General features: G+C 43.9%; 2 protein-coding genes across 2 annotated transcripts in view; one reads left to right on the forward strand and one right to left on the reverse strand.

Moving 5' to 3' along the window:
- ARF4 (ADP ribosylation factor 4) overlaps positions 1–18,495 on the forward strand; it is a 24,607-nt gene extending 6,112 nt beyond the window's left edge. Inside the window, exons 2-6 of the mRNA XM_018556282.1 lie at positions 12,815–12,895; positions 13,829–13,938; positions 14,593–14,664; positions 16,149–16,274; positions 17,746–18,495. Of these exons, the coding sequence (XP_018411784.1) occupies positions 12,815–12,895; positions 13,829–13,938; positions 14,593–14,664; positions 16,149–16,274; positions 17,746–17,832 (476 nt within the window). The 3' untranslated portion in view covers positions 17,833–18,495. The remainder of the gene's footprint in view (positions 1–12,814; positions 12,896–13,828; positions 13,939–14,592; positions 14,665–16,148; positions 16,275–17,745) is intronic.
- Positions 18,496–23,713: 5,218 nt separating this feature from the next.
- The window catches only part of PDE12 (phosphodiesterase 12), a 7,329-nt gene continuing 3,149 nt past the window's right edge, over positions 23,714–27,893 (reverse strand). Inside the window, exon 3 of the mRNA XM_018556270.1 lies at positions 23,714–24,212. Coding sequence (XP_018411772.1) covers positions 23,770–24,212 — 443 coding nt within the window. The 3' untranslated portion in view covers positions 23,714–23,769. The remainder of the gene's footprint in view (positions 24,213–27,893) is intronic.

The raw sequence follows: 27,893 nt of genomic DNA on the forward strand, positions 1-27,893 counted from the left end.
TCTTTACTTTTCCCTTTTAACTTTTTCCGTTTTAACTTTTATTGCTATCACACAGGAGATAACAAGCCCCTATGTAATAGCATTTAGAGGTGACAGGTTCAGTTTATGGAGTGCTGTGCTTGTTCTCCTGTGCAGTTGAGACAGGAAGGCTGAGAGCACAGCGTTCCTGTCTCACTGTTAACACAGAGCACACTGGAGAATGGACGTTCTTTACCCTGCTCCCCATCCTGATGTAATTTACCATGGCCCGCGGGGCCCCCCAAAAACCACAGCAGGGAGAGGGGCGGCCGGCAGTGGGGACAGACCAGTTGGGAACACAGGACTTTGAACCCGGTAGAGTGGGAGATGATGGCGTGGGTGAAGTGATGAACGGGAGCATGGACATCACATCTTTGGAGGAGGGCACCTTGTGATTTGAATTGGCCATAATATGCTGATTTGGACTACACCAGGTTGATAACAGGGCAATATTAGACAAGTGTCATTTGACTCATTTATTTTTCCTTGCGTAAGTAACGCAGCAAAAACCATTGGCACGTTTTTTTGTTCATCCCCATCATTTGGGCATCACCAGGCAGTCATTTTGATCCATTAAAAAATACAGGCGGATTTTTCTTTCTGTATGACACAGTTGGGGAGAATGTGACCTGTCATATGTAGCAGCTGGTCAGTTCTATTGTCTGCTCCTGTAAGGGTACAAATGTATCTCCAAAGGATGTAATCCAATGCTCAAACTCTACAAATCCTTTCATGGTTTTGTTTGATATAAGGCACCACATTTCCTTGCATTGCCTCAGCTTTTTTTTTTTACTACGACTTGAGTGTTTTATTGCAAATTCCATCTGCCACATATGCCAAAAAGCACAATCAGTGGTACATTCAGAGATTTCTTGACTCGTGAGATACGTGTAGAGTAACCTCTCATCTTCTACTTGAGCTTGATGCATTTTCATCTATAGTCCAGCATACAGGTGCGCTGCTGATTATATTGAAATCAGGTGACATGGGACTGCAGTGCTCCTGATGGACTCCTATTCCCTGTAATGACAGCTGCTTGCTAATAGCTGAGCAATTAACGAAGGGTTGTCACAGCTTATGGAGTCAAGCAGCAGTGACAAGAGGGTGTTTGCAGGTGCCATTTGATGCTCATAGACTGCTTTCCTGTTATCATCCTCTTGTGAATGTTAGCATTACAGCTTCTGTCCAGGATAACTTAAAGGGTTATTAAACATTCACATGTTTTTGCATATATTTACTGGTAGCAAGCACTGGTAATATGCAAAACAATTAAAAAAAACAAAAAACTTTTTCAAAGGGTTATTACTTACCTCTGTCTCCGCCGCGTGCTCCCGTCCGAACCGGGAGACATGGAGGGACACCAGGTAAGTCTATGGAGCGGTGTGCACCCGCACAGACCCCATGGGACAGCAGAGAAGAGGACAGAGGAGTCAGCGCTGGAGTGGGTCTCCGATCCAGCGATCCAGGACAGGAATGAAGAAGATGATCGGGTTAAGAGACATCATTTAACGCAAGTCCCTACAGCAGGATTGGGAAGGGGAGAAAAAAAGTTTTACTTTAATGTCACTTTAAGCAGCAGTTCCAATGAATTTGGTATTTATAGAGGTTGGTAAAACAAGGTACGGATGGGTTTTTAGTGGTTGGGTTTTTAGTGGTTGGGTGAGTAATATGTCCCTATACCCAGAGAAAGCGTGCAACAACTGAAACTATTGATGATGGCCTGGGTAACTGTGTCTGTACTTTAAAGGAGAACTATGGGGTGAGTGCTTTTCACTCACCTCATAGTTCTAGCCGACCTGTGACAATGAGACTGTCACAGGTCGACTCAGTAGATCGGGAGGTGAGCGAACACATACCGGCGTTCGCTCACTTCTCGATCCTGTCACGGCTCTGCCGTGACAGGGGGAGGGGCTGGATTCCCCACTCCGATCCTCCAGCGCTGACTGGCGGAACGGACGGGAGGGGGCGGGTACAGCTGGCTCTGACTCTAGATAGGCAGAGCCAGCTGTCAGTCACGCAGCTGGGCGGATCCAGACATAATTGTCGGGATCCGCTTCAGCTGCGGCATCTTAGTATACCGTGAGCAGCAGCTCGTGGTATACTGCTGCGTCTCAGTATACCGTGAGCTACAGCTCGCGGTATACTGAGCCTATAGTGACGGGAGGATGCTAGTTTGTGTCCTCCTGTTACCCTAAGGAGAACTATGGGGAAAAATATGATAATCGTAAGGTGTATGGGCACCTTTTAGAATGTACCCCTACTGTTGTAGGAGAATGCTGTTTAATGTGTATTATATGTAAAACTGAATAAAAAGTAGTCTAAAAAAAAATGGATATGGTGTAGCATATCTTGTACTTGTGACCTCTATCATATAAAAATATGTCCGCAAAGCTCTCCATGCAAGGAAAGTAAATACTCGCCTCTCCTTCTGTCCACATTGGCGAGCACTGCTCCATGTCTGCTACTGCCTCTTGTTGTGATGTGGATGTTGGCAGGATGAACCACGGGGTACATCGGGGGGACCAGGGCATTGACATGGCTTTCTCAACAGGCTTCATAGAACAAATTCTTTTCTCCAGAGCAGTGTTTGGTGGGATAGGTTTGTGCCCAATTTTATTTACCTTACAGGGTGCATGTTTGTCCTTTACTGACTCGTTGTAGTGTGGGACCTAATATCCGGTTTTAGCACTCCCAACTGCGGTAGGGCTGCAACGACTAATCGATTATGAGAATAGTTGGCAACTATTCTGAGAGAGAGAGAATAGCCAGTAGCCATTCTGTCCAATCCTGGAGCCAGCAGAATATTTTAGGAGTCAGCTCAATTGACGTTAACTAGGAAACCGCTAAAGTTGGAGGTGCCAGCTGTAATTTTCAAGGAGCATTGGCAACCTTGTTCCTGGGATTTCTCCAACCCTGACGCATCAGATCTGGGGTTGTAGTCTTGGTCTAGAAATTCAGCACACTTTATTTCTTAATGTTGCTTTTTAAGGAAGCGGTTAACCTCGGAAGCCTTCCTGTGACTATTTGCTGGGCAGCAAGCTCATATCTTTAGTCCTTTCACATGGGCGTTCTGATAGGTCAGTCTGTCAGGTTTTTCAGGTGGACCTGATTGGAAGCTCTATGTTAATTTATGGAAAGCTACATCTAAACAGATGGGTGTCTTGTTTACATCCGATTAGCCCCAGGTCCAGTCAAGGCCAGAATAACAAAGGGGTCAAAGTTCTGTTCCGTCGGGGTATTCTGATGTAAACGGGCACAAGTCCGTTTACATGCGTTTCTCCATGGACCAACATGAGTCCGGGAGTTTGTTTTGTTTTTTTTCCTTGCAGTGCAAGGTGGAGGGAAAAAAAAAACTGAATGGACTCGGACATCCATTCCAATCATTAGGGGATCTGTGCACAGATCCCCTCTTGATCAGACCATGTGAAAGGGGCCTTATGTATGACTCTGACAGGCTTGGCTTTTCTGTGTCTATAACCATCTACTCGTACTGAATGCCCTTCTGTGCCTCCACCTCGCTCTCCTACCGGCTATGTGATGCTGGCATTCAAAGAATGTGGAGGTCTGTTGCATGATGTAACAGGCCCCACTATGACCGTGTTTTACCTCCGTTCAAGGAACATTTTGCTTTAGGCCCCATTCAGACACCGATCCAGGCTTGCTCCCGTATATTATAATCAGCATAATCTCAATACAAATTGGCTAACTAAATTTGAGATTGTAGTCCCATCATGAAAGCAAGCTTGGAGCGGTAGCTACTTTACTACACACTGGCTAGACGTTTACAAGAGCAGTTACTTTTTTTTCTTTGGGTCACAGGGGTATCTATCTATCTATCTATTCTATCCTCCTGTGAGCCAAAGTCAGCATATAATGGGCTAATGCAGTTAAACTGCAGCTGGGAATAATCTGGACATTGTCAGGATCCACCCCGCTGTTTAAAGTGGTTCTAAACCCTCTGTTTTTTTTGCCTAATATCTACTGCTAGCAAAAAAAAACACTTTAACTATGTTAAGAGCCAGTGGTGCCCACCCCCTCCCCTCTAATGAGCGCTGGTGGGCCATAAAGGGCAGGGGGAGAATATCTGCTGACAGTCGCTCTTCTCTGCAGTTAGGAGAAACTGATCACATGATTGGTCAGCTCTGGGAATATAGAGCCGGCTTATGGCAGCTGCAGTGTCCCCCCTCCAGCTCTAAACTGTGCAGAGTGTTTTACTCTTTCTGCACTTCTCCTTTTTAAGGGTTTGTTCACACCATGACCAGAACAGTTTGTTCCCGGACAAATAAAGCATTCCTATGTATCCCTATGGTATTTCTGGGCTCTGTTCACACCAGTGCAGTCTGTTCCGGTCCAGACAAAAAAAACACTGCATGTCTATGGTGGAACGCATGGAAACTCATAAGAATACACTAGACTGCACCTATAAGCTCATTTGAACCCCTTCGTGACTGACGACGTACAGTGTACGTCGCCAGCATCGGGGCTGTTTAAACAGACTCCTGGTGACTTTTGCCGCCGGGACTCTGTTTAAACTTGTAGAGCCGACTGTCGGCTTTACAACAGAAGCGATCCTGGCGACTTACCTGTCGCCAGATCGCTTCTGCGTCCCGAAGAAGGGGCCGGACACCCCCGCCGTGCTTCCCGGGCTCCGTTGCCCCTCCTACGGGCCCGGGACCGGCGATCTTGGTGTCCGCGGGGAGCTGGGGGGGAGATGGACGAACTTCCGTTCATCGATCCCCTCCCCGTTATGGGACCGGGAGCGATGCAGATTGCATCACTTCCGGTCCCTGGGCTGTCAGTTCTGGGCTCCTGGAGCCCAGCTATAAGCTATTGAAGTGCGATCTGCACTTCAATAGCTTATTTCCAGTGTAAAGGTGACACTGGGGGTCTTTTGGACCCCCAGCATCACCTTAAAGAGTACCTGTCACCACCATCTGCTATCACATGGGGGGGCTTAAGCCCCCCCATGTGATAGCAGTCAAAGTAAAGTAAAAAAAAAAAAGTAAAAGTAAAAAAAAAGTTTTTTAAATTAAAATAAATCTAATGAAAAAAAAAAAAATTTAAAAGTCCCCCGCGAGCACGCGCGTCGCCACGTAAACATGCGTCGGGTGCGCCTACGTATGAAAACGACGAACGCGCTACACATGTTGGGTATCGCCGCGCACGCCGGAGTGAGAGCAATAATTCTAGGGCCAGTATTTTGGGGTATCTCTAAATTGATGACCTGTGGGGGCTTTTAAAGCGTCTTCTATGGACTTTTTGGGGTACTGGGGTTTTTCGCCGTTTTACGGATGCACGCAATTTGTAACCTGGGCATGTTGGGTATCGTTTTACTCGTTGTAACCTCATCTTTTATATTTCATTTAAAAAATGGGTATTTTGTTGTGTTTTGGGGCATTTAATTAAATTTTTCACTAAATATTGGGGTTTAATAAGGAGTTGCGCTAATATTGCGCAACATAAAAATTTGCAACTACCACCATTTTATTCTATAGGGTCTTGGCATTCAGAAAATATATAATGTTGGGGGGTTTTAAGTAATTTTCAGGCCTAAAATGTGGAATATAACATGGGTACAAAAAATTAAAAAAAGGTCTCAGTCATGAAGGGGTTAAGCTAAAAAAGTTGCAAAATGGCTGTAAAAACGCACTGCATTTGCAGATATGCTCCAGATTTGGTCTGGGCATGCTATGAGCATGCCTTGGGCGCGGCTAGCTAAACTGTGGTGAAACTACAAATCCCATGATGCATCTCTCTGGGAGTCATGTCTGGCTGTGAGAATCTTGCAATGCCTAATGGGATTTGTAGTTCCACAGCTGAAAGGCTGGAGTATGGCTACCCCTGGCCTAAAGGTGCCCATACACTGCACGATTATCGTACGATAATCGTGTGCGATCGGGTTTTCGTACGATAATCGAGCAGTGTGAACGGAGACGTGCGACCGTTTCTACTGTACGGTCGCACGTCTTCTGTCGAACCAGCATGTTCGAAAACCAGCCGGGAATCGTACGATTCTCGGCTGGTTAGAACGGTGCTCGGAAGATAAATGCTGAACGGGCCGGTGTGCGCACGCGCACACTGCCCGTTCAGCATTGCGGTCATCGGAAGCCCGCCCCTCAGGAGGGCGGGCTTGCGATGATCGAGAGTGCGATCTGCCTGTCCAAGATAGGCAGATCGTACGTTTTTTTAATCCCTTTACAACCATCGCAAGACTAAAGTCTTGCGATGGTTGTAGAGTGTATGGCCACCTTAAGGGTTTTCTGAAGTCTGAGCCTATATTTAAAGTCAAATGTAGGATTGCTGCCATATTTACTTATTCAGTTCCATAATTATCATACAACACATACAAATATCATGCATACAACTACCTATCAGTCAATTGTGCCCAGTCTGATTTCAGAGAAGGTCTCAAATTTTAATCTGCTTAAGCCGGGTATACACGCTTTGAAATCCGATGTGTGGGAGCCTCTGTTGGCACTTTTCCGACCGGCTTCCCTTCGATCAGCTGATCAAAGGAGCATGTCTTGAAAATGTCAGCTGAACAGAGCTAGCAGGCAGTGAGCTGCCAGCTCTGTTTGAGTATTCTGACAGCGGCAACTGTTCTACTTTCTTCGTTCAGCCGTCTTGTTTAGCAAAGAAAATAGAAACGTGTATACCTGACTTTACTGCTTTCATGTGGGAGTTGGTGTGCTGCAGATTGTAAATGAACAAGAAGTACTTTCCCCCAGGCGTCTTCCAGGACAGCATGTGAGTTTGTTTACACATCACATAAACCCGGCTGTCCTGGAAGATTACTGGAAATGGTTACCGGTAAGTCGTAACTTCCGTTTTTGTCTGCATTCTTCCTTTTCTGCATGGGCATGTGCAGGGTTTTTCAGACGTGGTGTTGTATACAAGGCTAAGGAAAAAACTGTAAAGTCACACTTCAGATAAAACAGTCTAAAAATGTGAACAACCTCAAATAACCAAAAGATTAAAACTCGTCCTCTTCAGTTTATATCTTTTTGTCGTACCCAAAATGCAAAATAATTGGCTGTATAATGATCGTTTTTCAAGCAAACCTAATTAGAGGAATTTATATATCTCTGGAGTGGTCAAGCTTATTGCAAGTCGACTAGCATTTTTTAAAGAGAACCTTTCAGAATAGAAACCTGGAGTCTACTATTGCTGACTTAAAGGTGCAAGCTTAAGATCAGTCATTTCTATATTTGCGTACTCGTTTTATGAGTTATTTAGCTGGAACAATCCTGGTTATCGGGTTTCTTGTGTCAGTTGTTGGATGACAAGCAGAGGCAGGAATGGCCCTTTCACACCAAGCCAGCCTGTTGTGGTGCATTTAACATTGTGTCACGTGTTAATTTGACCTGCTTGAAGACCTCCCATGCATTTGAATTAGAGGTGCACCGAAATGAACATTTTGAAACATAAATTTTTTTTCGGTTTCTGCCTGACATTTTTTTTACTTCGAACTTTTTCAAATTTTTTAAAAATATTTTATTTCAATTTTTTCATAATTTATTCATTTTTATAAAATTTAATTTTTTACTTGTTGGGCTTTGGGGAAATATTAGTGGTCTAAACAGGCCCCCTGATATTTCCCTTTTTAAAATAGAAAGCGATTTGGAACACAAAGCCTGCAATCTCTTTTTCTGCAGCCCCTGTTATCAATGAACACGAATCCTCTATACTGAGTTTTCCTGTTCATTTAGAACATGTGGACAGAGTGTTTACTATAACCACAATCATAAATGAACAGGAGGGGATGTAGATCACTTCCCATTCATTCATAATTGGGGACACAGTAAACATACCATGTCCAATTATTTACAAACACTCAGCGATCTCACCTGGGCGTTTTACAGCGCGTTCCTACGCTCTGTAAAACGCTCAACATGTGAAAACCAATGATTGCCTATGGGCATGGTTCCTACCTGGGCGTTTTACAGCACGTAGGAACTGCTGCAAAACGCCCTACGCCCAAAGAAGCACAGGAGCTTCTTTGGGGCGTATTTGCCGCACGTATCCATTGGGATATAGCCAGGTAGCCCTCGGAAACGCGCGTTTGTTGCGTGTTTTTAAACGCGCATATTCGATACGCCTACGTGTGAACCCAGCCTAAGTGTTTGTACCTTGCTCTCCATCCTGACACGCTGTCACAGGAGGCTGAGTGAGCGGTGCCGGAGGAGAGCTCAGCCTCCTATGACAGCTGTCTCCGCCGCACACACCACTCTCCTGATCTGTGACAGGAGGCCGAGCGGTGTGGGGAGGAGACGCCGGCCGCACACAGCACTCTCCTCCCGTAGCGCTCGGCCTCCTGTGACATCTTCTCTCCTCCCTGCTGGGACACAGAGCAGCACCCAGCAGGGAGGAGAGAAAAAATGGATGCACCACTATCTCGGGCAAAAAATGGCACTTTGGGCATTTTGCCAAAAGTGCCATTTTCGGCCGATATGTTTTGGTGGCCGAAATTTCTGTGCATCCCCAATTTGAATAGGATGTCTGCCCCAATACAGACTGATAATCAGACGTGCACGATTTCTGGTAATGCATGCAAGAACGCATGTATGACCAGAATACATAGGTGTGAACGGGTGTGATGTTTACAAAATGTACTATTAATATTTTATTATTATTTTGTTCATCATTTTCTATGATCAGTTAAAGTTTGTGTACACATGAGATCCGGACACTGTCAGCATGAATATTTGTTTAGCACAGTTTTGGCTGGCTGTTGGGTGCTTTATCTTGTGTACACAGGCATGCTAAAACTCTGATGTTTGAGAACTGGACGGGTCCTATTAAATTACGTTGTCACAGCCCATGTAAGTGAAACCTACAAGCAGCTTTGGCACAGCTTTGCTATGACTGTTTACTCTGATCCTTATACTGATAGGTTGTGTGGACTTCTGGATCATCGCATACTCATGAAGCACCTTCTGGCAGTAGACCTTGCCATTACATGTCCAGGCCCTATAGTAACAACATTGGTTCCATTTTCTTCATTGACATATTGGAGATTGGGGCACCATCAATTAAAACTACTAAAAATAGATATCTTTTAGTATAGGCTGCATGGTGACTTGCATTTAGATATCAACAGGGCTTAATTTTCTTAAACCGCACCCAACGCAAGCGATCGGGAGTCGCTTGAATGTAAACAACCATCCAAGAAGCTACTCGTCCCGCTCCGGCGTCCTCTCGTCACAGACGAAAGGGTGAGTGGAATTTTCAAGCCCTGGATATCAAGTTCTAGTTCTTTTCTATAGTGATGAGAAAGTAAAGATTGCTGCTATTTGCTTTTATGATTAAGAATGTCTTTACAATATTTACCCAGTGCCATAAATCCATGAAAAAGTGTTTGCTTCAACAAAGGCAATTACTCAACTGGAGAGGGGGCCAGGCAAAAAACTTTTGGCCGATCAGCTACAGTCCTTGTTCATGTATTCTGACAGAAGCAGTCACCGGCCGTCAGATTATAATTGCCTCCGCAGGAGGTTGGCCATCCGCATTGTTTAGCAAAAGGTTGTACATAAAAAGCAAGTGTAAGTGTTTTATTGCTCGGGCAGTCCTGGGCAGGGCAGGAAACGCTGATGAGGATGGCATGCATTTATCATTGTGTGTCCAGACACTTCTATACTCCATCTGATTGTAGCTCAGGGAACTGAATAATACCCCGTCATCACGAGGTGTCACCACATCATGACAGAAATTGGTGTTAATAATAGCTGGTTTTCCAGTCACTTGCTAAATACACATTTGTAGACACACATATACAAATTTCTATTTCAGTTTACGCCTGAAGAAAATCTTTAATGTAACACATGGTGTGTGTGATGCAGCGCAGATCTGTGTGCACCTAAATGGCACCTTATACGGTGCTATGCATGCTTTACTGTGCAGTTCAATGTTTTGCCTACCGCACAATGTAGAGGTGTGAAAGGGGCCTGAAGGAATAGTGACACTTTAGAAAGGGATTCATTTGAATAACCAATCATGTGCAAGGAAAAGTAGAACAAATCAGAATTTTTGCTAGCACATGATTGATCTTTCAACATTAACATTGCTTCAAGGTATTCATGAAGTAATGTGATCTTTTAGTAAATCATCCCCAAGGTCTGACTGCCAGGGGCATTGTGGCTGTCCTCGGGCAATGTTCTGCTGGGAAACCCTGGGTCCTGCCATTCATGTGGAAGTTACTTTGACAAGTACCAGCTACCTAAACATTGTTGCTGACAAGGTACACCCCTTTATGGAAACTGTATTCCCTGATGGCAGTGGCTTCTTTCAGCGGGATAAGGCGCCCTCCCACACTTCAAGAATGGTTCGAGGAACACAACGATGAGTTTGCGGTGTTGACTTGGTCACCAGATTCTCGAGATCTCAATCCAATGTTACATTTGTGGGATGTGCTGGAAAAACAAGTCTGATCCATGGAGGCCTCACCTCACAACTTACAGGGCTTAAAGGATCTGCTACTGACTGCTCGTGCCAGATACCACAGCATACCTTCAGAGGTCTAGTGGAGTCCATGCCTTGACGTGTCAGGGCTGTTTTGGTGGCAAAAGGGGGACCTATTCAATATTGGGTGCGAGGTCATAATGTTCTGGCTGATCGGTCAGTTTGCGTAAATATATAAATGAGAGAGAATGATATCTACCTAGGTTTATCCTCTATAAATGTGAGCACATCTCTAAGTTCATTGATGATTTCTGTCTCATACATTCCTAGTGCAATGAAAGAGTAAGTCCTAGTCATTGTTGTCTCCACCCTCACGCTAGCTGCCTCCATTATGTCGGATGGATACATTTGAAATGAGATCTGTTGACTGTAAACTGGTTGCCATGATGGGGTGAACTGGTATAACCTGTTTTCTACTTTTTTTGAAATGTAACGTTTACATCTGATTCCTGTTTTAGGTTCCCTCGCCTCTCCATAATGCAAAGTATCTGAACCTTGTAAGCGAGTTTTTAAAAAAAAATGTGTTTTATACATTATAAATACGCAACAAGGTTTTCAGTTTGTATCTGGGTACCGTATTTGCCGGTGTATAAGACAGGGTTTGAGACCCCAAAAAAACGCCCGAAAATCGGGGGTCGTCTTATACGCCGGGTATACTTCGGTATACTGTATGTAGCTTCGGCTACATACAGTATACCGCGCTGAGCCAATCACGGCAGGCTTTGTAAGTACTTCCCTTCCTGGGTATAGTGCAGCTTGTCACTTCTAATATTAATGTACACCTGACATTTGCTGAAATAATGGATTGCTGGCTGTTAAATCCTAGCTCCAGCCAGAGCATCGCTGAGCCTCAGGGTAGATTCCTCCACTTCTATCAGTGGTACAGGAAGTGAGGGTAAATCTCTGACACAAGCCGCAGTATCATTTTAGTAGAGTAGGGTTAGAACTGTAAGGGACGTATTGATGTCCGTATCCACACTGTGTATGGTTCGTATATAAAATCCGAATAAAGGAAATCTGGTATAAAGCAATGCATTGCCTATAAGTAGGCAGAATTCTGGTGTCGTATAGCAAACCTGATTTGGTTGCTGTTTGTAAAAGCTCTCCCTTTTTAAAATGTCACTATTTAAAAAAATGTAAGCCGGCCCTGCAAAGTCCTGCTGCCCAAGCCACTGGACTCCACTTCTTTGCAGATCTATACTTGCTGAAAGATCTCCAGAATGTAGCACTTCCAGGTGTCTGATGGTGCGCTTTGTGGTTCCTTCTGCCGTCCCCCTACATTACTATGTCCTGCATTGATGTAGGAGCCGATGAGGGAAAGTACAGTGGGGGTGTCTGATCTGGAACTCCCAGAAGTATATGAACAGACCGCACTATCCAGAGCATTCCAATACTTGAGACTTTATTGAAATTCTCTATGACCTCTCTAGACCTCTATGCGGTGAAACGTGAGAGGTTGTAGCTTGTTGGGGGGGTTGCGGTGCTGGTATTTGCTGTTTTACATACCTTCACTGTTATACTGGATTTGCTCTGAATTCCATTAAAGTCTGAAGTATTGGAATTCTCTGGATAGTGTGATCTGTTAGCATACGACTAGATTCCACGCTGGAGACGCACCTGGGGAGTCCTGATGGCTAAGGAATTAGAGCAGCAAGATTTCCTTTGGCTCCCAGAAGTAACAAATGCTGAAACACTATCTCACAGTGCAATGCTCCATACCCTAGGTGTGTTCCATTGCCACTTCTTCTCATTTGCAGCCCAACGCACCTCGCAGCATGGAACCGCATAAGCATGCATTGTGGTGCCATGTAAAATAATAATGCGTGCTAAACACGCAGCTGGCATGCCTTTAGGGAACAAAGCTCTAAGCATTAGTTGCTTTCTTTGCAGAGATGGCTTAATGTCACTTTTATGAATAGTCACTTTAATGCGCTGTTTATGATGTAAAGTATTGGTATCTTTGAGTAGAATCGTCTATCAAGAGCCCATGGTACCTGATTTGACCACTGTAACGTTGCACAAGGTTTTTGGAAAAATGTAGTTTCCTGTAGTGCCTCAATGTTTTGTTGTATAAGGGTGGTAAAGAATTTAGGCAAAGGATAAAGCAATCTCTTGCTCTCCAGTGGCTAACTTGCAGAATGTGGAAGATTTGGAAAATAGGTGGCTTTTATATTAAAAATGTTAAGGGGTTAGTGATCATGTAAGTAGTCCCCTGTAATGGTACCGCCGGTTTTACTTCTGGATAACATCTCATTAAGCCATAGTTGTTGCTGTTCTATGTTATATTGTATTGGTGTTCAAAGAACCAAACTTTATGCCAATGTCTTTCTCTTTACAGTCGGTCTTGATGCTGCTGGAAAAACAACAATCTTGTACAAGCTGAAGCTCGGAGAGATTGTGACAACTATCCCAACAATTGGTGAGTACATTTGACTGAAAATTCTATAGATATATAGAACCCATATCGGGCTCATTGCAACTTCACCTATTGCTCACCGTAACCTCAGAGCGGGTGGATCTAGTAGAAACCATTATGAAGATTTTCCCTGTGGGCAATCCTTTTAACAGTCTGTTTGCTGAGATGCCATCACAAGACAGTATTGATTGGAGTTGTAACCCTGAAAAAAATGTTTGGGATCTATTGGGATTTTTGTTTCTTGTGTATTTCGGATCCAAAATTCAGTTCAGAATTTGGATCCGAAATGCGGTTTGTTCGGATTACGGATACATCCGAATTTTCGTTTCGTAACGACGTCACATGACCATGCCTGTAATGCAACCCCTAACAGCCAAAGAATACTCCATCTGATTAGCCAGACAACAATCGCGTTTGCTTTTAGTTTTGAATGACATTCAGACTGATCCAAATTGAAGGACCAGACTCGTTCTAATTCGGATGCAAATTCCAGATCCATTTGCATGGAGACAAAATTTACATGTCTAGTATTGATGCTTGTCACATATTTAGCAATTTTCCTTTCAGGCCTCATTCACACAGCTACATGCTGACCCGTAGAGTTCCTATCTGTGTCCAAGCAGGAACACCCGCACCCATACGGACGCGTAGGGTGGCGTACGGCTGCATACTCCCATAGAGAAGGACAGGCTGCTGCATACAAATCACACTCGGCACCTGTCCTTCTCGGGAGCAGCACAGATCTGTACGGGCCAGCGTATAGCTGTGTGAATGAGGCCTTACTGTTATTGAAAGTTTTCATTCAACCATTGCTCAAATGTGCTTTATAGGCCAGTTTTTTTGGGGTGGGGGGGGGGGGGGGGTGGGGGGGGGTGGGGGGGAGGAGTGTGCTCTTATAAATACTCAAATATTGATGCATATTTTCTTTTTTTAAAGGTTTCAATGTGGAAACGGTAGAATACAAAAATATCTGTTTCACCGTCTGGGATGTTGGTGGCCAGGATAAAATCCGACCTCTGTGGAGGCATTACTTCCAGAATACACAGGTATCGTTTACATGAAGCACACAGGTGTAGATGGATGGTGCTCTCCATTGTCCTAACCTCCAACTATTTGGCAGGTTTCCAGTGGGTACAGTGAATAACTGCCCTTTTTTTAGAACATTCCCAGACCATGCAGACACCACTCCTCTATTCTCTGACTTGGTGCATCAGAGTAGTACTTGCACAAGTGAAAATAACAAACTGACAGCAGTACCATCAAAGGCTAATTGTATAGGAAGCATTGCAAAAAAACAAAACCTTTCTGAACTGCAAAATGTATGTAAACTATAACTAAAGATTTCCCAAACAGAATGGAGCCTCATTAAGTATAAACAAAGTATAAACACCCAGTCAGTTTGACATGCTTGCCTTAAAGTAATTACTGTTACAATTGTATGGAACTTTGTTCTCTGCAAAAGCGAAATCTACAAGCAGACAGGACTTCCCGGTGTTCTGAAGGATGCCTGCTTCCTGCTCCCTGTGTCTTCCCTGTTCTAGTCATCACTTAACCCACATAAAATCTGCTTATGGCAAACGGTACTTTCTGCAGTTCCATTCTGTGCTGCCAGCGTTATGTAGGCCACTTGGTATGTTTGGAATGTTAGTCTGTATACCATGTTAGGATCCCAGCTTATCAGAAATGTGTTTTCTTTCTAGGGCCTCATTTTTGTTGTAGATAGTAACGACAGAGAGCGAATCCAGGAGGCAGCAGAAGAGTTACAAAAAATGGTAAGCTTTCTATGATGTGGTGATTGTTTACCTGCCTTCTAAGATAAAATATCATCAGTGCTACTAGGACACAAACTACTGATGGAGTGAATGTGCTCAGCCAGTCACGGCATGGTTGTCCATCACTGGAAAATAAATGGAACTGAAGTATTTTTTTTTTCTTTTACTGTGCATAGCTGGAGGAGCTTTACTTTGGTGATTTATGGCTCTGGTTTGAGGTTAAATACCAATAGCCAATATTGGTATTATCCGTAATTCTTCACTAGGGCTGCAACCAACTAATCGATAATGAGAATAGTTGTCAACTATATCAAATAGTTGGTTGGATCCCCTAGCTCTCTTCCACGTTAAGAGGAGGGCACAGAAAGCGGTGGGTGCACTAACCAGCCCGCTATTGCAATAGCCCACTACTTGCTATATTTCATTCAGCTGCTGTCTGCGGAATCTTACCACTGGCAGCTGTCATTCCCTGGCTGAAGCTGTTCAAGCGCCATGTGCTTACAGTACAGCTATTAAAACAAAAATGATACAAACAGTATGGGTAAAAAAATTTTGTTTTCGGACTGACAAAATTCTGCTGCAGGAGTTGTGTTGCAGTGCCATTCATTTCAATGGCACCCCTAACGTGCCTCCCACCCACAGTCTGATCGCCTGCACTGGAACGCACGCTACCGCAATGCCGTGCCTTCCAGAGTCAGAGTAGTGTGATTGCAAAAAATTGTGCATGTGGCTTTATTCTGAAGTAAACTTTGTAACACTGCATTTGTGTCTTTTTACTTTAAATTAATGATGGTATTTAATTGTCTTTATCCGATTAATCGAGAATCGGCCAACTAATCGTTTGTGAAAATCATTTAGTTGCAGCCCTATTCTACACATTTTCATTTTGAAGTTGACCCACTCATTACTTATATTTTCTCTAACTACAAAAAGTATGGTCAAACACCTTTTACTCGTACAACACTCTTCTTACCACAATTGCCTAAAGCAGGGATGTCCAAACTGCGGCTCTCCAGCTGTGGTGGAACTACGAATCCCATGAAGCATCACTCTCCGGGAGTCATGTCTGTGGCTGTGAGTCTTGCAAAGCCTCATGGGATTCGTAGTTCCACCACAGCTGGCGGGCCGCAGTTTGGACATTCCTGGCCTAAAGGTACCCATATAAGAGAAATGATTGCCAATTTGGTCAGATCCAATTGTTTATGGTCAGTCCCTGTGTCAGACACTGGGGCTGACACCCCCCTCCCTTTTTTTTGATCACCTATTTTTTTTTTTTTTTTTTAATTTAAGCCGGCACCTGAGTTGTTTTGCTCCATTTCAAGGACATGAATACTTAATTCCCTCAGACAGAAATGAAGTGAAAACCTTTATTTTTTTTCAGACTGTTTGAAATACTGCATCTAATGAGTCGGGTCTTTTCCTAGAAATGTACTTTGGAGTTCTCGATGTAGAAAATAACACATTTTTGTCTTGGTTCCTTTTAGCTTCAGGAAGATGAGCTGAGGGATGCTGTGTTGCTGGTGTTTGCAAACAAACAAGATTTGCCCAATGCTATGGCCATCAGTGAGATGACTGACAAGCTGACACTTCAGACTCTCCGCAACAGGACTGTAAGTAATGGTCCCCATTCACATTCCTGAGTAAGGAAATTGTAGAAAACATGGCGGTATCAAAGTGTGCTCCCAACTTCCTTCCTCTGTGCTGGCCTATGGGCCTGTAGCAACCTATAAAATGCAATGTTGATCTGGGACTACAAGTCAGTGCAGCTTTGTGAATAGTGGTGGCAGGCATTACAAGAAGTGCCGATTTAATTCAGCAACTGTTACTTTTCCTATAGCACACAGCTGCTAATTGCAAAGTGATGTGTAAAGTCAGGATATATATAGTGAAAACTGCTGCATTTCAGTCTTCCTGACTTCCTGATATATTGTACCATCTCTAGGTTTCAGGCACACAGGGGAGGGTAGGCCGTTAAAGCTAACATGATCTACATTTTTCTAACACTATCAGGGGACTGAAGCTAACTGGTCAAAGGCAAGTGGGGCTTAAAGGAGAACTATGGGTTAAGTTTTTTTCCCCCATAGTTCTCCTCAGGGTCCCGGAAGGACGTAAACTAGCGTCCATCTGTGACCCAAAGCTCACTATACCGCGAGCTCGTGGTATACTTAGACCACCGCAGCCGGGACGGATCCCGACATTACTGTCGAGATTCACCCAGTTGCATGATTGACAGCTGGCTCTGCCTATCTAGAGGCAGAGCCAGCTGTACCCGCCCCCTCCCTCGTTTGTTCCTCCAGTCAGCACTAGATCAGCGGGGCGGGAGGGAATCCCTGCAGGGAGCCGTGAGTAACGGTCACTGCTCTCTGCAGGGAGATCGAGAAGTGAGTGAGCGACGGTATGTGTTCGCTCACTTCTCGATCTATTGATCCGACGGACAGTTTCATTGTCGCATGTCGGCTCGAACTATGAGAATGAGTGAAAATCACTCACCTCGTAGTTGTCCTTTAGGGTGGCCATTCACTGTGCAAATTTCAGCAAGTTCTTGATGAACCGGCCAACATTTGCACAGTGGGTGCCGCTGTCTGCACCCTTTCGGCTGACATCGCTTCATCAGCTGATCGAAGTAGCTGGTCGGAAAATCTTCAAATGATTACATCCGGCAGCCAATGAGCTGCTGGTTCTGTTCAGGTATTCTGGCAGTCACTGTCAGAATACAATGCATTCTGGAGTCTGGAAATAAAAAGGGAATGAGCTCTCCCACATTAAAATGGGGGCCCAGTTGGTCCATTTTAGAGGGTGGGGCATCTTGAAATATTTTCTTGGTTGTGAATCTAAAACTCAATTTGTAAGATGAAACAAATCCACCTCCACAGTCCAAGGGTCCCATCTGCTTGTCGGGTGCTGGCTCCAAGGGCACGCCACAGCCTGACAGGCGGAAGATTTCTTTCTGGCATGCGGCGTCCCTTTTTTACACTCTGATTTAGTCAGCATTTGTAAGGTTGCTTGGTGTGGCAATCTTTTAGACAGAAAATGTGTTTTCAGAAGTGCCTTCTAACCAATGATGTTTGTTTGTTCTTCCAGTGGTACGTGCAAGCAACATGTGCAACTCAGGGCACAGGTCTGTATGAAGGACTGGACTGGCTATCTAACGAGCTCTGCAAGCGTTAACGAGGACTTGCCTTCCTCAGAGGACACCGTGTATAGGAGTGGTCTAGGCTTGTAACATCCAAACTAGTTCTAAAAAAAAAAAAAAATGGTTTAAAGAAATGGAATGGGCAGCAAACACTCTAAAGTCTCCAGATTCTTTTGTTGCCATTTATTTCCTGAGTTTTCATGTTGCTTTCAGAGCAATGTGGCTAGAGTTAAAGCAGAAAACAATAAATCTTCCCCCTTATGTGAAAGTGGTATCTGGTTTTACTTCTCCCCCCATGCCTGGACATAATTATTGTGATGCTATAGAATTGAATGCTTTTTTTGGTTTTCTTTCCCCCCTTGAAACAAACATATAAAATGTCATTTCCAAGTCAATGGCAGTTCTCCTGTGTCAAGTAGAGCTGTTACTTTTTGCACACTTTGCGGACGCTTGCTTAACCCATGTTTTGAAGAAGAGTCCCCTGAACTGCTAGTTTGACTCCTGTGTGTCATTCCGTAGACCTTCTGCTGAACTAAAACGTAGCATTCCATAACTATTTATTTCTCATCTACACCAAAAGGAGGTTTGTGTTTATTTCTTTTAAATATATATATATAATTTTGGTCATGCCAGCGGGGAACACAAAAACACTATCGAACTACCTACACCGATTCTCATTTCTTTTAACCAATTAAAAAAAAAAAAAAAGCCAGGCTCCTTTTTTTTTTTCCCCCATTTGGAATGAGTCTTGGTGGGAGGGGATTATTGACCGTCACTGGTCTAAGCATGCATGCGATAACCCCTTTGCCGTCTGCATCAAGTAGCCCAAGGCCACTCTCGCAGCAAAGGGCCTCCGCTTGTTTTATCTCTCAGCAGATTGTCTCACTTTAGGATATTTTTTATGTTGCTTTTTCAGCTTTACTGTTTGTTTTTGCCCATTGTATCATAGTTCTGCTGATATTTTATTGTTTATTGGTGAACATATCTTCATGATGCAAAATTTTGTTTTGGTTATTTTTTTTTTTTTAAATTCCTCGATCTGAACAAATTGATGTTTTTCTTCATTCCCCACTAAGAAATATTCCTAATAAAATAACAAAAAAAAGTACCTTTGTCACTTGCGTATTTGTTTTATAATTGTGTTACTGTGATTAGGTGCCATATGAAGTGGTGCTCTTCATGTGAGCGTAGAGGTTGCATTCAGACAGCTGGTCGGGCATCTGTGGCTTATCGTCTGGCATCAAGTGTTTGACGGGTGGTTTAATTTGTGTGATAGAGCTGACTTTCGCACAACAGCTTCATGCTGAACATCGATCTGCAAATCGGTACATTTGTACATTTTTGGACTGCTGACGAGCACCCCAGCTCTGAGCTGTGTGTGTATGACAATCCGGTTCATCACAGATTTTGGAACCTATCATTCATGCTGTTTTACAATGTGGTTCTGGTACATTCATCTCTTTTCTATGTGACAACTAAAAAATGCCTGCCAATTCATTATGGTCACTGAAGAACACACACCTGGAACTTGACTGCAAGTGGAAATACTTTATATATGATAATGCCACTGGAGAGCTTTTAAATTGCTAGTGACACTAAACTCAGGAGGTCAACCTTAAAAATACAAGTTCCGAAACTATTAACATGTGTCATTTGTGTATCACTCGGCTGTACATCCTCAAATCATCTCTGAATTGGTGCTGACACTGTCCTTCCTTCTGGAGGGGGGCTACTTTTGTTCCTCATGGTCCCTGTGTGTGTTGTAAAGTAGCCACCGCTCCAAGCTCGCTCCTGTGATGGACTAGAATCTCAATACAAATTAGTAAACTAAACGTGAGATTGGAGCGGCGGCTACTTTACAACACACACAGGGACCATGGGGAACAAATGTAGCCCCCTCCAGGAAGGACGGTGTCAGCACCAATTCAGAGATGATTGGAGGATCTGCAGCCGAGTGATACACAAATAAGATACATTTTTGTTAATAGTTGAGGTACTTGATGCATTTATAAGATTAAACTCCTGAGTTTTTAGTGTTTCTTTAAAATGTATGGGTCAGCCACAGATATTCTTGTCTTTGAAACCAAAAAGTTCTGTTCCTGATTGTAACAATAAGGGTAATTCTTGCGCTCATTATTCAAAGATCATTGGATGTGCTAATATAACAATTACTGTTTGAACTGTTTTCATACATTGGGGTTTGTATTTAGAATGCAGATTTTGGCTGCCTGCTATTACCTTTTTTTATTATCCAGGAAAACCTTCTGTGAGCCTGTGTATTAAAAAAAAAGAAAATACACCACACACCCACAGGACTCCCCCATGTATTGGACGCCCCCCACTTTTCTTACCCAAAATTCAGAAATCATATTTTCCATGCTCTTTTGCATGATTACATCCAGTTTAAATTTTGCAGCGTAAGACAGATGCTTCCTGGTAATGACCAGGATTTTTTTTGTTTTCTGACATTTTGTGGGTTTAGAATGCTCCGACATTTAGCGCACCGTTACATCTGGGCACTGGCTACAGGCTCTCCGCAGCATCAGCTGATGGGTACATAAGGCTCATGATTGGAGGAAACCTGTTAGCCTGTCTCTGCAATCTGAAGTTTCACTCGTGAGGCTAGTTTCGCAACCGCGGTTCTCCTCTCGACCCCCTGCGTATAAGACGCCCCTCCATTTTTAGGTAAATATTTTTATGGAAAAATAGTGTTTTTAGATATATAATATTACTGGTGCTGGACTTTTCTTCATACCTAAGCCTGACTAACGGAACTGGCCAGTGTTTCTCACCCTGTATCTAGTCCCATTTTTAAAAGTATGCAAAATCTTGAGGCACCCCGGTCTACAATGTCATAGATTTTAAGAACCCCATGCAAAAACACATACAAATGAATTTCCCCCTTCACATTCAAGTGCCCCCTTCACATTAACATTCCCTTCATATCAGAATGGCCCTTTGCATCAGATATCGGAGACCCTGCTTTACTTCAGGAGCCCCCTTCACATCACAGTCCCACTACCACAAAATTTTGAGGCACGCCTGAGGAAGTCCGAAGGCACATCACGGTGTCTGCATCCTGGTTGATCGAGGCTGTTTCAGACCATTGGACAGGGGCAGCCAGTTGGAGCTTAGCCTTGACATTTGCATATCAACCACCCCCTGACCACATAGTGAAATGAAGGTGCGCAATAGACGGCAATATTGCAAGCTGCTCTTTGTTCTACTTGACAGTATGGGGCCTGCGCTGTTGCCATGTAGTTTCTTGACTTAATACAACTGGAAGAGCTCTGTGGATGAAGGTCGGCCAGTTAAGTGACTTTGACCCGTCATGCTTTCTTTCAGGTTTTCTCTGCTCCCTGTTGCCACTTTTTTTTTTTGTGCTCTGCTGTTTGTTTTTTTAGTAGCAGTATGACCAGGGTACAGCCATACCACTACTTAATCCCTAAATTAAACTGGTAAAAATTAGACATTCCATCAAAAAGGAAATAAGACATCATGTGTCTATTCTTAGGGCTTTTTATTTAAGTATGCAGTACATGGGCAAAATTAAACGTTGACTTCTGACGCATTTTATCAATGGCATAAACACATCAGTTTTTAATGGAGTCCCCCTCTAACTGATTTACTATGTTCATTCTGCCATTAGATCCGTTAGTTTTCCACTTCCTGAAACTATCCAGCAAAAGTGGCACTTATAAGTTTTAAAGTAGCGGAAGTTTGGGCTTTTAGTGGAGCTACACTTAGAAAACGGTGAGCTGCATGCAGTGTTAATCAAACCTGGCATATGATAGTCTGTCACTAGAATTCTGTCCATAGTTCAGAGAGCGAACTGGTGTTACTGCATTTTTGTTTTTATTAAGAACACTCCAGTGAAACATAAAAATGCTTTTATTTAAGGTAGGGAGGCACTGATACCAGTAGTAGTATCGATGCTGAGTATTTGTGCGAGTACTTGTATACTCACAAATGCTCTAATATTTACCCCCCAATACCGGAACTTCCAGTCAGGGGGATCTCCTCTGACTGGCAGTGCCGCAAGGCAACATGGAGCCGGCTTCCCAGCCAATCAGGAAGCCGGGTGGTGGGTAATGACTTTCTGTAAGGCTTCCTGATTGGCCGGGAAGCCGCCTCTATGCTATAGGAAGTATCTGTATTGGTACTCTGTGTTGGCGAGTACCGAAAGATAAATATCGATGCTCCTAACCGAAAAACCGATATCAGTGCTTCCCTAATTTAAAGTGAACTTGGCTTTTAAAGTACCTGAGGCTGTGCTTAGGGCCTTGATAGGTCCAATTGCAGGGAGGAGTGTACGAAACACAAGTTCTGAAGTAGAAACTTCCTAAAGCGAAAAAAAATAAATAAATCTTGGATGGTCTGTTGATGGATGAAAACCGATTCTAGGCAGAACACAAAGAAGCATGCTATTCCACCACGGCTCAGGAAAGGAATGAGCCCGGTGCTTGCCACTGGGAGCATGTCCTCTCTTCAATATGAGCCCAAAGGAACAGAAGGGCTGTCCACACACCGGATTCTGCTGGGGATAGTTTATTGAAGCTTGTACCATATCACTGGTATCCTGCCTCCGCTGATGTGTTTCATCCATTCACAGGCTTAGTCAGAGAGCGTCAGCAGGACACCAGTGATATGGTACAAGCTTCAATAAACTATCCCAGTAGAATTCCAGTGTCTGCGGCCAGCTTTTCTTCTGTTTGTATGGACCAGTTATAGGCCTGTTTTTTTTTCTTTTTCTCTCCATTAATATAGGTGGGATTTTAAAGCACACAGTGGCACAGTATAAATGGTCTAGAGCCACTTTTTAATAGGAAAGTATCAATATGTTAGGCTATACTGATTTATAAATTGCTCCCTTGGGGGAAAGGGAGAGGAGGAGAGGGAAACTCAATGAATAATGCCCTTCGTGTACTGAAGTCAAATATACATCACAGAAAAGTCTGGACTATAAAGGTGCATCACGAGTAGCCATACGTTTCCCCCATCTCGACATCTGAGAAAGGCAACGTCAGAGGCTTCTGCAAAAAACTATTTTGTAATATATGCCCTTTATGGCTCATCGATATCAGTTGAGTTGTGTGTTACTTTATACACACATCAGGTAGCAAATATTTGAAATCAGTAATTACTGATGGTCTCCTTGATGCAGCAATTCATTGTCAGTAACCAGAAATATTTCAGCTGTACTCCCAATGGTACTAGACCTTCAAATTCTAGGTAGGTGCCCAAAGTGATGGCATCCAACCCCTGTATATGCCAATTTTACATATGTGAGCACCCTGAATCATGTTTCTTGGATTGTCCCTTTAAGATGGCAACAATCTGCCGCACGTTCATGAGTGTTCCCAGTTCTTGTGGGCTTAGAAACACTTCCACTCTGTTATGGGGATGTTCTGTAGTCCTAACATTTCCTGCCCTAGGCTGGCAACACTGCACAGTGCTAACAATGTATTGAGCAACCACATCTAAAAAAACACTAAGCTGCAATATTACCTTTTTGTTTTTTTAAAAAGTTCTAGTACTTTTTTGGAAAGTCTTCCCACTTTCTGCATAAGACCAATGGGAAGAAGAAAACATTCCCAGTTGGGACATGGACAACTTTAGAGCAGGTGTAAGAACCTTCCGCACTGCAGCTGTGATGAAACTACACCTCCAACCATCTTTTACCTCTTGGCATCATGCCTGTGGCAGTCAGGCTTGCAATGCCTTATGAGACTTTGTAGTTCCAAGGTTGCCTACCCCTGTCTTAGAGGGTCAAACCCTTACCCTTTTGTCTAAAACTATGTTTTGGCTGGCATCCCACATACCTAACACCATTGCTTCTGCAGCGTGGTCCTGTGACGGTAGAAAGCGTACAATGTGGAAGAAAGAAAAAGAAACGAGCTGTGCTGAAGATGTTTTACAATAGTTAATGCAACATAAAAATATTCTATGTTATCTCCATGTATTAGGTTAGCCTACTTCCATTTTACATCACATACAAGTGCTATGTGATCAGAGGGGTGCGAAACACTGGGCAAGGCCTGGTGGCTGGTGACTTCTTCATGACTTGGCATTGGGATTACTTGTTCCACTTCTAAACTGTCCGAGTCAATAAATATATAATCTAGACAGCCGTGAAAGCCCCCGACGTAATTGGTGTAGGCGGGCTCCCCGCAAGCACTCTTCAGTTTTAGGGGGTGGCTAAGAGACATGTTGCAGCGTTCCTCCTCCCCATTGGACGTCCAATCAGGGTGCTCCTCTGAGATGGCCCCATCTTTCACAAAGCTGCACATACCCGTAGAGGGCGTGCTATTAAAATCTCCACAGAATATAATAGGAATGCCAGGGTAAAGTTCGTAGGCTACATGTCTAACATGGGCTAGAGCCACAGCCATTTGGATCAGACGAATGTTGCCTCCTGGAAGGGGGGAAAAGAAAATATATAAAATGTTACAGATGTACTTTTAAAAGATTACAGAAGTTATTACTACACAGGCCACTCTGTTATTGAATGTTACAAATGATCTTACAGCAACACTGTGACAACCGTCCAAAAGGACATTTCTCTCACATTGGAAAGATATTCTCTCACTTCCTGTTGAGTTTACTCGATGGGAAGTGAAGGGATATCTCTTGATCTGGACACAGATGATAAAAGAAACTGACAGCGTTTTTAACTCTTTCTTACTCTATCCCAAAAAAGGGAGATTGGCTTTCGTAATAATTTAAGACTCTGCGACGAGGGATGCCCCGGCATGCAAAGGCTGCTCAAAAACACAGGAATCCAAGCCCTGCTCCTCCAAGGGAATTGATTGGCCGCAGCTCCTGAAACAGCATTGGCCACTCATCATTTGCAATGAACACATCAAACAAAAGCCATTGAAAAAGGTCAACACAGCTGACCTTTCAAATAGTTTCCCCAAATTCAACTGAAAAATGCAACTTTTAATGACTTCTGCAGTCTCAGATTATTCAACCCCTTCATGGCAAGCATCTTTAGTACATAGTAGAGCACCTTTTGCTGTTATGACTTGCTGCAATTAAGATTCATAGCCAGACCCCAGCTTCTGGCAGTGTTCCTGAGGAATCTTATCCCATTCCTCATGAGCGATGGTTTCCAGTTCCAATATTCTTGGGTTTGTGTGCTGCAACCGGCTTCTCCGAATCCCACCAGAGATTTTTAATTGGGTTTAAGTCATATGACTGTGATGGCCAATGCAGAATCTTCCAGGACTTCTCCCGCAGCCAAGCCTTGGTGGAATTCGAGGTATGCTTGGGATTGTTGTCCTGTTGGAAGGTGACACCCAAGCTCCAGCTTCCTCGCAGACGGCATGACGTTTTCTCCTAGGATTCCCTGATACTTCAATGAATCCATCTTGCCTTCCACACGCTGCAGGTTTCCAGTGCCAGAGGATGCAAAGCAGCCCCAGAGCATCAGGGGGCCAACACCATCCTTAACTGTAGGCAGAGTGTTCTTTCCAGCGTATGCTTCATTCTTCTTCCTTCAGACATTCCGCTGATCCATAGGGCCCGAAAAGTTCCAGTTTTGCCTCATCACTTCACAGATTAGAATCCCAAAACTTCCATAGATTATTTATGATACTGAGCATATTGGAGCTGACTTTTCTTGTGATTTTGGGTCAGTGGTGGTGTACGTCTTGGAGTTCTGCCATAGAGACCCTCTGTGTTTAGCACGAGCCTTACTGTGCATACTGAAACCTCAGTGCCTGTTGCCACCAAGTCTTGCTGCGGGCCTTTTGCAGTCACTTCTCAGAAGTCTGGCTGCAGCCCCTGACAGCTTCCTTTTTCTGCCCTGTCAAATCGTGTAACCACTGTTCCTTTAACTTTGAATTGCAAACTACGCTTCCAACGTTGGAACATTCAGTGCCTTCGTTATCTTTTTGTATCCTGTTCCTTGTTTGTAAAGGGCGATGATCTCTTCTCTTAACTTTTTTGATCATTCTTTTGACTTAGCCATATTTCTAACACGCAGTCAACTGTGATACTCAACAAACCCCTAGCAGCCAGTTCAGGTATTTCATGTGTTCTAGCTCAAGGGCACCTGGTGCAACTAATGAAGCCCTCGATTAGTTGCATCACAAGTGATTGAGACGAGACCTGTTTTGCAGCGGTTACATAGTATTTGAGTTTGAAGACAAAAGGTCCAGCAAGTTCAACATTTGTGCGTGTGTATACACATACACACACTCAGTAGCCAGATTATTATGACCACCCCATCAGTACTTCATTGGGCCATACACATACATAAAGTCTCTGTGTGTGCTTTTGTGAGGGATTCTATTCAGGGGTTTGTACAATTCTGAGACTGCAGAAGTCATTAAAAGTTGCATTTTTGAGTAGGGATGCACCGCTATATCAGAGACCGATACATATCGGCCGAAAATAGCTCTCTACTGGGAAATAGCGAAAAAAATGTTTTGCCGATAATGACCCACCTCCCCTGCACACCCACAGTGCAAGCTTCAAACACTGCCCACCAATCTGAAGCCCCCGCCACCTGCTGTGACTCTGCCCAAGCCCCACTCAGACTGACCTGAATCCTCCTTTCTGCAGGAATAGCAATATTAATGGATGACCACATTGAAACTGAGGGAGGGAGTGGGGGTTAGTTGGTTGCTGTGCTTACATTCAGCTCCCGGCGGCATAATACTCCGCTTCCCCGTATACCATTTAACGGAGGTAAGATTGTATTGCAGTGACTTCAAAATGCAATAGCCAGTCGCAGCTTGGCTATTGGACCCGCCCACTGCCTGCTGTCAATCAGCAGAGGAGCTGATCTGAAGGAGTAAGGCCTGGTTCACACCTATACGTTTTGTAGCGCGTTCAACGCTCTACGAACGCTCTACAAAACGCTCAAACATGAAAATCCCATTGTTTTCTATGGGTATGGTTCACACCTTGCCGTATTTAAGGACGTCTGAACGCGCTACAAAACGGCCTACACCTGAAAAGGTACATGAGCTTCTTTGGGGCACTTTTCCATTGGGATACAGCCAAGTAGCCCTCGGAAACACGCGTTTTTTTACCGCGAATCGCGGTAAAAATGCTTGTCACGAAACGTGCGACAAACGCGCATATTCAATACGCCTAGGTGTGAACAGAGCCCTAAGTTCTCGTTCAGGTCCGCTCCTCTGCTGACTGACAGCAGACAGGAGTCCAATAGCCAACCGGCGATTGGCTATTGCATTTTGAAATAGCCAATAGCAGGTTTGCTATTGTTTTCAGTCATTGCAGTACAATCTTACCTCCGTTAAATAGTAGAGGGGGAAGCGAAGCGGCCAGCGGGAGATGGTGAGGTGTGATTGGGGTGGTGACAGCTGTCAGGATGGAGAGTGGTACAAGCAGTCAGTGATCACTGAGTGTTTGTAGATAATTGAGAACAGAGTATGTTTACTGTGTCCCCAATTATGATTGAATGCGAAGTGTTCATCACCTCCTGTTCATTCATAGTTGTAGTTATAGTAAACATACTCTGTCCTATGAATGAATGGGAACACTGAGTATAGAGGATTCCTGTTTATTTATAACAGAGTCTGCAGAAAAAGAGATTGAGGACTTTGTGTTCTTGATCTCTTTTTCTATTTTAAAAGGGAATATCAGGGGTCTGTTTAGACCCCCAATATTTCCCCAAAGCCCCTTCACCTTCTAGTTTGGCACCCGTTATTTCTGTACACTCAGGCTAGGTTCACACCTAGGCGATTCAGATGCCGAGCTGTTTTCTTGCGTTTCCGATCGCACGACTGTTCATTGTAAACCGCAGGATTGTCATACGTTTGTCAATGGATAGAGATGTCTATGGGACCACACGTCAACTGCCCGAAAATAGCTCCTGCACCTTTTCACGCGACAAACGCAGGTGTGAACAGCCTCCATTGACTTCAAATTTTCTTAGACCAGCACTCGGAAATACCACGTTGTCCATAGCAGCCATATTCTGTTGTGTGCTTCTATAATACTTCTATAATACTTGTAGGGCGCCTGCGTCCCCCCCACTGCTTCCACCCACAGGCCTTTACTCCACTATAACTCTGTGGAAACTCTGTAGTGATAAAGCAATCACAGCACGCAGAGGGGGGGG

This window comes from Nanorana parkeri, unplaced genomic scaffold (genome assembly GCF_000935625.1).
Source record: "Nanorana parkeri isolate BGI_ZX_2015 unplaced genomic scaffold, ASM93562v1 scaffold231, whole genome shotgun sequence".
Lineage (NCBI taxonomy): Eukaryota > Metazoa > Chordata > Amphibia > Anura > Dicroglossidae > Nanorana > Nanorana parkeri.